The sequence below is a fragment of the Orbicella franksi genome, chromosome 10 (genome assembly GCF_964199315.1).
Source record: "Orbicella franksi chromosome 10, jaOrbFran1.1, whole genome shotgun sequence".
NCBI classification, from domain to species: Eukaryota; Metazoa; Cnidaria; class Anthozoa; order Scleractinia; family Merulinidae; genus Orbicella; species Orbicella franksi.
In genome coordinates, this window is record NC_138154.1 from 9,617,982 (window position 1) to 9,631,054 (window position 13,073).

General features: G+C 38.6%; 1 protein-coding gene and 1 non-coding gene across 3 annotated transcripts in view; both read left to right on the forward strand.

Moving 5' to 3' along the window:
* Positions 1 to 4,808: 4,808 nt before the first annotated feature.
* The window catches only part of LOC145501127 (uncharacterized), a 31,971-nt gene continuing 23,706 nt past the window's right edge, over positions 4,809 to 13,073 (forward strand). Inside the window, exons 1-3 of one of the 2 annotated variants that reach the window (XM_081480682.1) lie at positions 4,809 to 6,383; positions 10,478 to 10,563; positions 10,947 to 11,118. In XM_081480682.1, the coding sequence (XP_081336808.1) occupies positions 6,278 to 6,383; positions 10,478 to 10,563; positions 10,947 to 11,118 (364 nt within the window). In that variant the 5' untranslated portion in view covers positions 4,809 to 6,277. The remainder of the gene's footprint in view (positions 6,384 to 10,477; positions 10,564 to 10,946; positions 11,119 to 13,073) is intronic. The other variant, XM_081480681.1, reaches the window with a different exon arrangement.
* Positions 5,490 to 5,598, forward strand: LOC145501915 (U6 spliceosomal RNA). Its single transcript, XR_014051273.1, has one exon. It is a non-coding gene; the product is annotated as a U6 spliceosomal RNA (small nuclear RNA).

Here is a 13,073-nt window from a genome sequence, read left to right on the forward strand (position 1 = left end):
TGACCTCACACTTGGTCAATAACCCATACATATTTTTCATGTTCAATGAGCGGGCTTTTGTCTCATTTGGCCATCACAAGGGATGGGACTGAACCCTAAGAACAGTTACAGCAAAAAAAATTGTTTCCTTAAAAATTATAAAGAGTGCCAACTATCTCAGTAATTTTGTGAATAAATTATAATGAGTAATAATTATGAGATAGTGTAAAAAGTAGTAGTGTCGATAGCCCGTGGTATCGTATTTTCTCCTGGTATATTTATTACTGTCTGTTGAAAGGGGTAGGGATCAAGTCTAAAGATGTCAATCATTGTTTCGTACGAAAATTTTCGGTGAACACTTCTCCTTTGGTTTGCTTGAGATGTTGGCCATTGGTTTATTTCTAAATTAAAGATGAGACACACTAACATGAGCCAAAAAAAAAAAAACTTTAATACCAAGCTATGAATTTCAAATTATGAAATAAGCAAAAGTGATTGGATAAAGCCACAGACATATACTGTACTGTAAAAATCTGTCAATAGATCAACTGGATTGCACTCGTAAGTTTAAGATAATTTAAAATTGCAATATTTAGAGAGGAAGTCACATAAGCCTCAGTTGGTTTTCATGCACGTCCTTTACCCTGCTCAAATTGGAATTAGAAGTGTTAGTTTTTAAGGAGGGAGGAAAACCAGAGAACCCGAGGAGAAAAAAAAAAAAACCTTGGAGCAAGGCGAGAACCAACAACAAAGTGAACCCGGGCCACATTGGTGGGAGGCAAGAGCACTCACAACTGCATCTTCTCCCTGCTACCCAATTCAACAACCAAACAACAACAACAAAAATGATTGAAATTTCTTGGACACATACCCAATCTTAAATATAATTACGGAGCTCTTTTCCATTGTAAGTGTCTGGACTTTTTCTGGTGAAATGAAAATTGCCTCCTTCAAATTAGTTTGCACCCAGTCAAGGAAAACAGACAATAACTGTGCTCCTCTCAAATAAGTAGCCCTTCTCCCTCAAACGTTTCCAGTCCAATGAATTATGATATTGAGAAAGGATTAAAAAAGTAAAAGTAAAACTTAAAAAAAAAAAGAAATACAATAAATTATGCTTGAAAGATATCATAAAGCGATTAAATCCTGTTTTTGTCATTAATTAAAATAGTAATGTGGTGTATTGAGCTGAGTTTGGCACAGAACATTTTAATCAAAACAAAGTCCAGTTGTCAAGATTAAAATGTGAAAGGTATCCCTCAATTTAGTGCCCTATTATGGAATATGTACGTGTACCTCTTTTACACAAAATTATAAAATAATAAGCAACTCCATATCATACGCTTATTAATAAAATGCGAAATTGAATCTAGGAAACCTGGGCAGCTTGTGTTGATACATGTACATCTAGTGTAGATCCAATTGGAGAATGTCACCTGTTCTCGACAATGTCCTTGATTCAAATGGGAAGAATCAAGATCTGTCAATCTTGCACTGAACATGAATGCAGTGTGAACATTTTGTTGAATGTCTGCCCTTTTCTGCAGTGTCTTGAAGAAATCTGAAACATTAGTGAGAAATACATCACTGTTGTATTGACACAGGTTGGTGACTGGGAGAATACAGTATCACAGTCAAAACATTTTTTTTTCTGCTTAAATAACAACAATCAAATTTTAGTTAAATTGAATTAAATTCATGGAAAATAATAGGGGGTGGATTTCCATATAAGTCAAATATCAAAACAGCTTACCCAGTATTATGTTTTTTACCACTATGAAGTTACTGACAAAACAAATCCAATAAATCTTCTGCACATAAAATAACACTGCATGTGTCTGCCTTGTTAAATGATATATTCATGGTCACAGCTTAGAGTTGTACGAGTTCTTGTCAGAAGATATCAAAAGTTACATGAAGTTATTATCAACAATGTTAACACCATGTTAATAGTCTGAATTGCTTTAAGAATAGGTGGTTCAAATTAATTTACAATTTTGACAATATCAGAAAGCCACCAATTGATGGAGCACATAGTGAAATTTTGGAATAAAGTTATTAAATTAATTAACAAGCAACAAGGCTTTGAAATTGTTATTGTGAATGGCTTTTCAAGACTTTGCAAGATGAAGGGTCAGATAGAAGTTGTAGATGTATTCCTGTGAGCCTGAAACTTTCTCAAAGCCATGAATTAGAAATTGACACTCTGAGAAAGTGTAATGAAAAAAAAAAAAAAAAAAAAAAATGAGAGAGAGAGAGAGATGGCAATGTGGGAGGGTGTGAATGTAGGAAATTCCAGTAGAAATTTGGTTCAGTTCTGACATTTACATCAGTTCTGAAATAAATGTGATTCACAACTCCTAGAATTACATTGTAGATGATTAAGTTGAGGACTGATCTGCACTCAAGGCAAAAAACATGATCTTGTGTACTTAGGGATCTGTTGCAATCAATATAGCGGCCGATACTCAGTCGACATGTTGACTGAGAGTCTGTAGAGTGCCAGTTGCTATGTTATTCAAGTATTGGTCAGTATGTGGTTCCACACTCAGCCAACACCTTGACCATTACATTGTGATCAACAGTTGGCGGGTGTATCGGTTGACCAGGGCAGAAAAAAAAATTACATTGAAATCCACCTTCCCAGTGGGCTACTAAATTTCAGTTTTCACTTGCCCACACTAAAATGCTACTTGCTGACGTGGCGGCCAGTATGGCAATCAGAGGACAAACGCAAACAAAGCATGCTTGGATTCCTAATAATCTGTTTTATACTCAGTGGTTAACTAATCTGGTAGTCTTTAGTTTTGAAATAGCTTCTGACTGGAAATTATCATTTATCAAGCTGACATTTTCATTCAGACTCACAAGACTACTGAGGCTACTTTCACTTGCCCACTGGGCCACTGAACTTCTATTTTCACTTGCCCAAGAACAAAATTTACTTGCCCCCGGCCATATAGTCTCCTCCGCAGCCGTTTTTTGGGATATTACGTTACGCTCCCCCCAAAGAAACTGCTGCTCACATCCGAACCACATTCTTTTCCTTTTGTGTTTGTGGTTTGTTTGTGCTCTGTGGAACAGACCGATCACATAATAACAAAGTGTGAATGATGTAAGCTTTCGTGCAAAAAGGCCTGCAGTGCGAACACACGAGGGATTTCTGGCTTCACGCAACACATCGCCAAAAATAGGTGGTGTTCGCAGGCTACCATCAGGACAGACGAATAAAAAATGTAAATGAAAGCCCTAACTACAATTGCTTCATGTGATCATCACTATGTTCAGCTAATGAGAGAATACATATTTTCTGGAAATGTCAAATTGTAAATGTCCATCAAGGGCTAAACGCTTCCTACAGATTGAAATCAGGAGGAAAGAGCGGCATTCAGAACTCGCTGTCAAGAAATCGAGCGAAGCTACTTGATTTCCGGGTTCCTTTATCAAGTTAAAATAGATATCTTCCTTCTAGACAATAATTTTTTGAGTTGAAAGCTTCTAATAATTAGCCTGAACTTTGAGGAGTCTTCAGCTACATAGAAAGTTCGTTCTGGCATCGGCGGTATTTTTCGACGTCCATAAACAAAAGCCGGAAATCTGTATGTTCATTTGTGACATCTCCCAAATGGCATACAAAGATAAAAACCATTCTCTGATTGGACAAGTTTCAAAGGGCGAATTTGGCACAGAAATGTTCTTGAAAATGGAACAGAAGCGGTGGTTGGCTAATTCCGTGAAAGGAATGTTGTTCGGATGTGAGCAACCGTTTCTTTGGGGGGAGCGTTGCGTGACATCCCCAAAAACGGCTGCAGAGAAGACTACCGGCCATAGGACCTGAGTTTTTTTCTGGCCTGTCAACTGTCAGTGTTATGTGTGTATTGTAAACCATTGTTTTGCTGGAGTGGCAGCTGTCTCCTAGCTCCTTCCCCTTAGCCACAGGGGATATGAAAGAATAGTTTATGTTGCCTGTGTCCATATGTTGATGGAGCAAGCTACAGCACAAACAGCCATCATCTCGAATACATATCTAATGTGAAAAACAAAAGCTGACCAAGTAATGGTAGCGTCAGCCTAGTGTTGGTAGAGTATGTTGACCCAGTGTCAGTTGACATATCGGCCGATACTTGGTTGATATGTTGACCGACACTTGGTTGACAAGTTGACTGATGGTGTAAGTTGATACAAGGCTGACAGATGCCTTAGGCACCCAAGATCTAAAAAACCTTTGTGCAATATGTAATTATAATACTAGAGTATTCTTTCAATTCTACTTTCTAAAGTACAGAACTTTGAAAAGCTTGATGGACATTTCATTTCACCTTTATCCAGCAAGCAGGTGATACATGGAAATAATAATGTAAAAAAAAAAAAATACTCAAAATTGCCACAATGTCAGCAAGATCAATAAGTTCAGGTCATGAAAAGTTAAGTTACGCACCACTATAAATAAACTAAGCGTAACTTTGTACCTCTGCAGTATGTCAGAGGCTAGGATCGATTGACGAAGTTCGACACGTTACACAAGTAGTAAAAAATTAAAGTCAGAAAACAACTTTTGACGTACCTTTGTAAACATGACCCCTAGCCACATACTAGCTGTATAACCGACACTTCCCACTCCCATTAACACAAGAGTATTGTCCTCAAGGAAAAAACGAGGACAACGAGGCCAAATTTTGATGCCATATCGGCCACCACAACTTTCCGCCCTTTTGAAAGATATCACTGCGCACGCCCTGAGTGTGTAACTGCTGGAAAAAGATAACGCGGCCTCTAGTGGAACGTAGTTGTAACGTTTACGCGGGAAATTCAGAGGGAAAATGAAAATTTACTGCGTGTTTTCATTTGGATTCATTATATATTTTCGTACCACTGACATACGATACCACTAAATGGTATTTTATTGGCCGCCAGTCCATGTGATCCCCTCTGGGTATGATTTATCATCCGCGTGACAGGATCAGAAAGGATGAATAGAGTGCCAAACTGCTCATAAAGTCAAACAAAAGAGACGTCGTTCAACGCGACGCAGTTCACTTTCCCAAATCTTCTTGTGACTTATTGGAAATAACAGCAGAATTATCGAATCCAAAAAACCATCATAGGTATCCATACGCTTATACAATTGTAGGCGCCAAAAAATTTAACGAGTAGGAAGACCTTCGACGAAATATCAACGGCACTGCGTGACGCATTTACTGTTTCCAAAAATTTCCGTAAATTTCCGTAATAAATGTGTCGTTGATCCTGGACCAATTTACTCAGTTGAAGAACTAATTTAAACTTTCTTAACTTGACTTCAAGTCCGGAAAAAGTCTCGGAAAATCGTCAGAAACGTTGTTGAAAGTTTGAATTAAATATTGCAGACACACACGCATGCGTTGAGATGCGTGGGAATAATAGGCTTACAACAAAGCGCTAAGCCTCAAGGCTAGTTTAAGCAAGTCCCACAAGGTTCAGTGCTGCGCAACACAGCCTAATATATATTGTGTTTGACGTACGCCATAGACGTGCTCGCTTAACGGCAGCACATATACTAAAATTGGAACGATACAGAGAAGATTAGCATGGCCCCTGCGCAAGGATGACACGCAAATTCGTGAAGCGTTCCAAATTTTTTTGCTCCTGCGACAACTGTAGAATCATATTTTGAGTGCACCCGTCGATTTCCGGCAGAATTTTGAGAAGAGCATTTCTAAGGTGCATCGGATAGCCTTTAAAAGGCTTATTTATTATAAGTTGAAGTGAATGCCAAGTGTGTATCTTAGGCTGAGATGTGTTTTTATGTGGCTAGACAGCCGAACTTCCTTAAAAAATGCTAAGAAAACCCGACACACGCAAGTCGCGGAGGTCCCGCGTGAGCGTGGACCCGCGATGGCAGTCGTGAGTTATTTATCTAGCCCAGGCTACACTCGTCTGAATTCAGTTGGCGCGGTGACTCTGACAAGGAGCCGACCGGTTAGCGTTCTGTATTTGCTGTCTAAAGCAAGTCTGCCCGAGGACATCATTAAGTCCGATGAAGGCGCAAGTCTAACGATTTGCTAGCAAGCGTCGTCCATTATCGTACGTGAGGCGGGCCAGAGATGTGTAAACGGGTCAACATTTAGCCCCGTAATAGTACGGCCGTTTGCACTGTGGCGATAATGTTGTGCTTGCTTTAGACAGCAAAGATCTTTAGCCACATCAATTTAGGGCTTAGACGTGCAATGGACTAGACATTTCTAGCTGCTGTTGGCGTTCTGTGGTCTGAACTTTGATGGGGCTAAAGACTTAGAAAAAAATCTGTTGAAGTCTGGATATGGTACTTGCCCGCTCGTTGAAATTCAATTACATCCGGGACATTGCTATTTGCGAGCAAGACATGGCTACGAAGGGAGTGAAGAACATCACGTCAAGCGCTGATCGTGAGTAGCTAGAATTTCCTTCTTTTATCAATTTTAGGCGTTCTCGGCTTAGCTAACTATCAGAACTGTCTGTGATTCGCTAGCGCGGAAGAAATTTATGTGCGTGGCTTGTTGAGTGTTCTCGCTGAATCATAATTATGGCCTAGTTTGTTTGAAGTTCAATCGATTCTCGATGTAGGAAGCTCTTGTTCAGTCCATTTAGGACAATGCAGGCCTTTAGAAAGCCACTGCCTAGCATGCTCTTGTCGCCATGATTGGCTAATTTAACCCACAGTAAAGACATAGTGAGGTCATTTAGGTGAAATCGCAGAGGTTCAGCATGTCTAGATTAGTGCCGCGAATCAAATGATCAATTTAAGCTCTAATGTAGCTTTGTTTGGCTCGTTGGACTCATTTGCAGCGACTTCAAAGGCTTGTATAGGCATGGTACGGCCTCTATTAAGGCGGGACCTAACCCAAAATTCTGAAAGAAATTCGAAGTTTTGTTTTTCACGGAACCCGAATCTTAAGGTATTGAAGTTTTATTTGGACTAGTACTGTTACTGTAAGTTTAAAGCTCGTTTTCTCAAAACCAGTTCTTTTCGCCTTCGAGAAAAGATATCTTGAGAAGGATTTATTCAATTGTGCTAAAATTTTCAGGATTTGTTGTTCTGAGTACGTCCTGTGGGATAAGCATAGAACTTTTCCATCCAGTGCATTCTGTCGAAGTTATGTATTGACACGTACGCTAGATTTTCTGCATCAGATTTAACTGGCCATCATCTCACGTGTTTTTAACTTTTCAAAAATCTCTATGCTTGTCACAGCAAGCTATTTGTCTTCTTTTGTAAAATGTAAAAATGATTCCTTTTGATCAGTTCTTGTAGGAGTTATTTTTTCTCAAGTAAGCCCTGGCATTCCCAAGCAGGTGGCAGATTTAATCAGCCGGTGTCAGGTTACAATACAGTCGTAGGGTACACAAATATTTTTTTCATAATCTTTGGTCTTTGAGCTTTTTAAAATGTATACTTTGCCATGGTTTGGAGTTAACTCTTAGCCGCCAGAAAATGTTTGGAACATGCTGTGTTTTTAGGTTAAGTCCCACCTTAAGAGTACACGAGGTAGATAGCACTCTCAGTACGACATGGCCATATTTATGTACACTATCTGAGCGATTTTCCACAAACATGCCCGCTATTTTGGTGCAAAGTCTTCAACACGGTTTTCATCAATTCAGACATATACAATAAGTGATTAATTCAGATTTGGGCGCGATAGACGGCAGCAGCCCTCGGCGAAACGTGTGCACTCTTCATCAGTATCAGCGACTCTCAAACACTCAATCTTAAACTGATGAATTGACCGTGACAGTGACGCTACACAGCTCTCTTCTTAGCAATTCGTGTCGTGCGGAAAAGCACAGATTTTATATATATATATGAACAAATATTTCCTGCCGTGGAGCATCCAGCAGTAAGACTGGGTGGCATCCAGTAGAAGAGTATTCAATGTTTGGATCATGCAGTCACATCACTTCATACGCATTATCCCAAAATGGCCGCCATTTAAGTATTCTTTTGTTTACTTGCAAATTAGCCCTTTTTGCCTCGCTATGAAACTCGAAATTCAAAAGAATATTTTCCCTTAAACGAGGCAACAAGGGCTCATTTTCAAGTAAACAAAAGAATACTAAAATGGCGGCCATTTTGGAATAAGGTGTATTCTCTCAAGTTTGGCCCCAGCAACAAATCACAGGCCGAGTTTGGGTCTGTGTATATGGGTCCATTTGGGCCGGTGTATGGCGAAATTGAAACTTAGTCTTGTGAAGAAAGTTTCGTCCAGATTTTTTCCCGAGGCTGCATGCCGAGGGTCACACTCAAGATAGAGGACAATAAGATAGAGGACGATAAAGAACTGACATGTTTAGGTTTTCCTGTGGTTGAATGGTTTGTAAATTGGTAAGTTATTAAACAATTATTTGTCGTTGAATCAGCTTACGTACCGGCAATGTTAAATTAAATAACAGATTTATTTCTAGCTACTTGATATTAGTTCCATTTAGCTTACAAGTTGAGTTCTCGAAAGTTGTTCTTCGGTGTGAAAATTCCGGCCGTAACCGGGACCAATGAGGTTACAAGATTTGTTGAATTGAATTCCGCCCGCTTAAGAACTGTGAATAAAATTACCAGCCATCTTGACCACCTAGCAATGAAATAGCAGGTGAGCTTTTGCACGAAAATATGATATCTCCAGTAGCAAAAGATAACCGTTGCTATGTTTACATAATAAATCGCGCCTTTTGCAACGAAAATGGAATGGTTTGGTATTTCATTGGTGTTTATGTAATAAATAGAACATTACCTGGCCTTCTGGAGAAACGATACTTTTCTTCTCGCGTTGAAAAATATTTCACTCGTGCGCTGCACTCAAATATTCAACACTCGAAAGAGAAATTCCGTTTCTCCGCGCGACCATGCAATATCCTTTGCATACTACGTACGTTAATATGTTACTATTGAGATTTTTTGAACAGTATATTTCCACAGTTTGTGACATATTTGACCAAATGAAGTACCTAAAATTTAAGTTATCCAAATCTCTAAAAATTGTTGATTAATCTTCGATTAGTCGTGGTCAGTTCAGAGTCCCAATCTAAACCTGGATTTATCTGTAAAGTAGGTCTGATCTTCAGCATTTTTGATACTGAGTTAAAGGGGCAGTACTATCATGATAAAGACTTTGAGAGGTCAAAAGTGAAAAGACATTGTTCACTGATGGAAGCCTTGTCAATAACCAGTATATTTTAGAAGTCATTCAACTCGACACATTGACTGAAGCTATTATAATGGTTTTATCAGACGTCACGTACATTAATTTGATCTCAAATGCCACTAAAACGTTACTAAAGTTTACTTTCCCTAAAGAATCTAAGCCTGTGTTATAGTGCCCGGTATACTTTTCGTCGTGCAAGCTATCAGCGAAGGAAGTGAGCGACTAATTTTGATTTTCCCCTATAGTAAGTATCCTGAGTCTTCCTAAGGCTGTCAGTCTTTCGGCTGCTTACGTTTCAAACAAGCAAGTATAGCAGTTCTTCCAAAACTGGGGAAAATAGCTAGTGTTATATAAAAACGTACTTGTAACTTTTACAGAGAAGGTTGAAAACACAGAGGAATCAAAATTTCCCATAGAAAACATTACAGACTTGTCATAAAGTAGAGTCTGAAACAGCCATGTTTACTTTTGTAAAGAAGTGCTGTGCGATGCTGGCCAACTATACAGAACTTAACACGGTTATATTAATCGCTATCAAATGAAAAGACAGATTTTAAGAATTGATACTTGAGGGTTTCATTAGTGACCCTTTCTTTCTGTTTGTTTGTCCATTGTACAGAATACCTCGTTCTAGAGGTTTTGCGAAACAGGATTTTTAACGCTAAGGTGATAAATTCGTTATCACAAGTGACACTAAGAAATTTTCATAATTTATGCAGAGTCTCCCTCGGCTTTGCAATCATGTCGCGGCTGTAAACATCGAGGATTGGATATTTGGACATCTCGTGAAGCTTTTGGACTGTTTCAGCTCTAAGGAAATATTTGTCGATGCAGAAGTCCACCGATTTTCTGAAAAGGGAAAGAAATACACCGCTCTCAACAGGGAGACAAAAGTCTTCTTTCGGATGTCTAAAAAATGCCCGAGTGATATTCCCCAATTTTCAAAACCGCGCGTGTTGCGAAAAATGCTTGAAGGATAATAATCACAATAGCCTCCATTTGGCGCGATAATATGCTAGGATGTAAATATGCTCTTCAAGGAATATATAATTGTGCTCGAAAAAATATATGCTTCTCGAAGCTCTCAGTTTTACTCGAGCCACGCTCTCGGAAAACTGTTTCGCTTCTCGGAACAGATAATGTTCGCGGACAAATATCCCGAGCATATTTCCGCGCCAAATGGAGGCTATCGTTTATTTAAAGTGTTAAGCGGCAAAATTACGATGTCTGACTCACTTGATATTTTTTTCTATGTTCCTGTACAGGCATATTGTAGCGATGTTGTCGAACGGATTTCTGATAACATGAATTAGTTTAATTGGAACCACTACTGTTTGTTGCAGCTCCTGTAGACGTTGAAGTCCTTGTGGTGTGGCGAGTACTTTATTTGTTCCGCTCCCTTTTTTGTCACCAATTACCTACGTTAATGGTAAGATATAAACTGCTGAATTGACCTCTAAAACCTCATTTCGTTGATTATATATTTTTTTGCAATTTAGTTTGAGGGGAGGGGGGGGGGGGGGGAATCAAGACTCTAAACAGTGAAAACCTTAAGTCTACTAAAGAATTAAACTGGAATTGCAAAATCGAGCTGACTATGAAAGTGAACTTTACCCTTACCTTTAAATGATTTTTGTATTTTCCTTGCCAACTTCCTGGAATGTGGTAAGAATACCCATGTAAGTAGTTTGGAGAACGATTTTCAAACATGGCTTGTCTACGTGAGACAGAATGCAGCTTGGAAAAAATCCGGAGTCTTCGACTGTTACTTTCTTCATTTGGGTCATCAAAAAATCTGTTTAACTTATTCAGGAGGTCGAACTCGTGTGGAATGATTATTTCTGGATGAGAGTCCAAAATGGCGCCTATAAGACTGTGGCCACTTCTAGGATAACCAACAAACAACACAAACGATTCAACGGCATCGTACGGAGAATTGCGCTTGAGGTCCAGTTTCTCTGGAAAGAAGAACAAGTAGCTCAAAGTATGTAAATTAATTATATGATTCAGTTATATGATAATGTATATATATATGTGGCGCAACTTGTCTTCGTGTGTGTTATTAGAGCAACTTCAGCCATGTTCGCGTGCTTTCTTTAGATGTAAATGGGTATTAAGAAATAAAACAAAGTTCCCGAACAGCGAAAGTTCACCCATAATCTTCACTGCAATAAAAAAAAATTATATACCTTGTAAAACCTCTAAAACCATGTGAAAAAAGAATTAGTTTCTACAGCATTTATTTCAGTAAATAACTAAAATTTAAATAACAAAATCCAGTGAAAATTTTTTTTCAATACTTACCGGTATTTTCTCTATAGTAGTGAATTGAATAATTCTTGGTTAACGCTCGAGGCCACGTTACAAAGAAAAGAAATACCGCCGCCCCCAAGGCCACCACAGTCAAGCCACAAACGTAATTTTTATACGTCTTCATTGAGGATCACAACAACGGACTCTACCTTGAAAAAGAAAATAAAAAATGTTTTGTCTAGAGCCAACATACGTGTTGTTCCTTGGAAGGAGGGGACGCATATATAGATGATATCACACGGCACCGTGACTATATGAATTGCATTTTCTACTGGTAAAAACAAAATTTTACGCACGAACGCAGCGATTCAGTAAAAAAGGTGTTTCTAACACTCGAAAATATAATTCATATCTTCAAGCCACCGTGTAATTTTCTTTTTATTATCTACACAAACTGATTGTTTGCATAAACAACCGTGAATCAATATATATCCTCACCATTAAGGATAAGGAGAATACGCCACTCGTGTCTCGGGTGTAGTTTCATATGAATTTACGAATGGTGTATTTTCCAGTAAAACAGTCGTGTCTATATAATAACTACGTGTATGACCAGCAAGAACAGCGGTGGAACCCTGACGTCTCGAAGCAAGAATCATGTCAGTGAAACCAAGCGAGTAGTTATAGTAGCAACTTATTAGAAAATTAATTCTCGCACGCAATAGATAATTCATACCTCCGCCGTGGAACAAGTCAAGATGGGGGGGGGGGGGGGTGGGGGTTATTGGTTATGACTTATATTAAGTCGTTAAATTAACCATTTTGTTTTTCACTAGGTTTTCAGGAAGTCAGAAAATAAGGCAATTTGATTAAGGCATTAATGCAAAAATTTCTCTAGGTAATCGTATGAATGCCATTACAATTAAGGATTTAGACTACAAGTGCTATTTGAAAAATTTGAAAGGATTTCCCGATATCACGAGCAGTGTAAACTCTTAATTGCTAGAGCAGTGTAAATCCGTAATTCACGTGCGCGCATTAATTTGCATTGCAGTGCAAATTAAGTATTAACGATAAATAGGTCCGATCTCAACCAATCACAATGAAGTTATTTTCCCAGTCATCTAATAAATTCAGAAAAAGAGCTCTGTGAAAAACAGCTCGAAGTTTGAATAAACCAACAAGGCAAAATGCCACTGCCATGGTTATGTCAGAACTCTTGACTGGAGACACCGTCGGCGCATCACAGTATTTCAGGCGAGAATCAATTTTTTTTAAATTTATTATCATTATTATTATTTTGCGAGGCCAAAATGCCGAGTCTTGTCTTGTTCTCCTTGATACACACTGCAGTCTTCAATCAGTTTGAAGCTATTGAGCAAGTCCTCTTGAACTTAGAGAAAACGACTGGAAAACTTCTTTCGTTCGAGGTGTGGAGCACTAGGAGTTAAGCCTGGTTTGATACATGCTTGACCAAATGATATTGCAATAAGTTAAGTATGGATACACCATAGTTTCATAAATTCTGAGAGACACTGAGATAATGCCTTGCATTGCCTTAGCCATGACTCCTGTCATTTTTGATATTTTACTTGTAACTTGGTCAATGTGATATTTCCTTGAGAGTTCCTCATCTAGGCACACACCTTGGAATTTTTTTATGTTTAAGTATCTCACTTGCTTGTT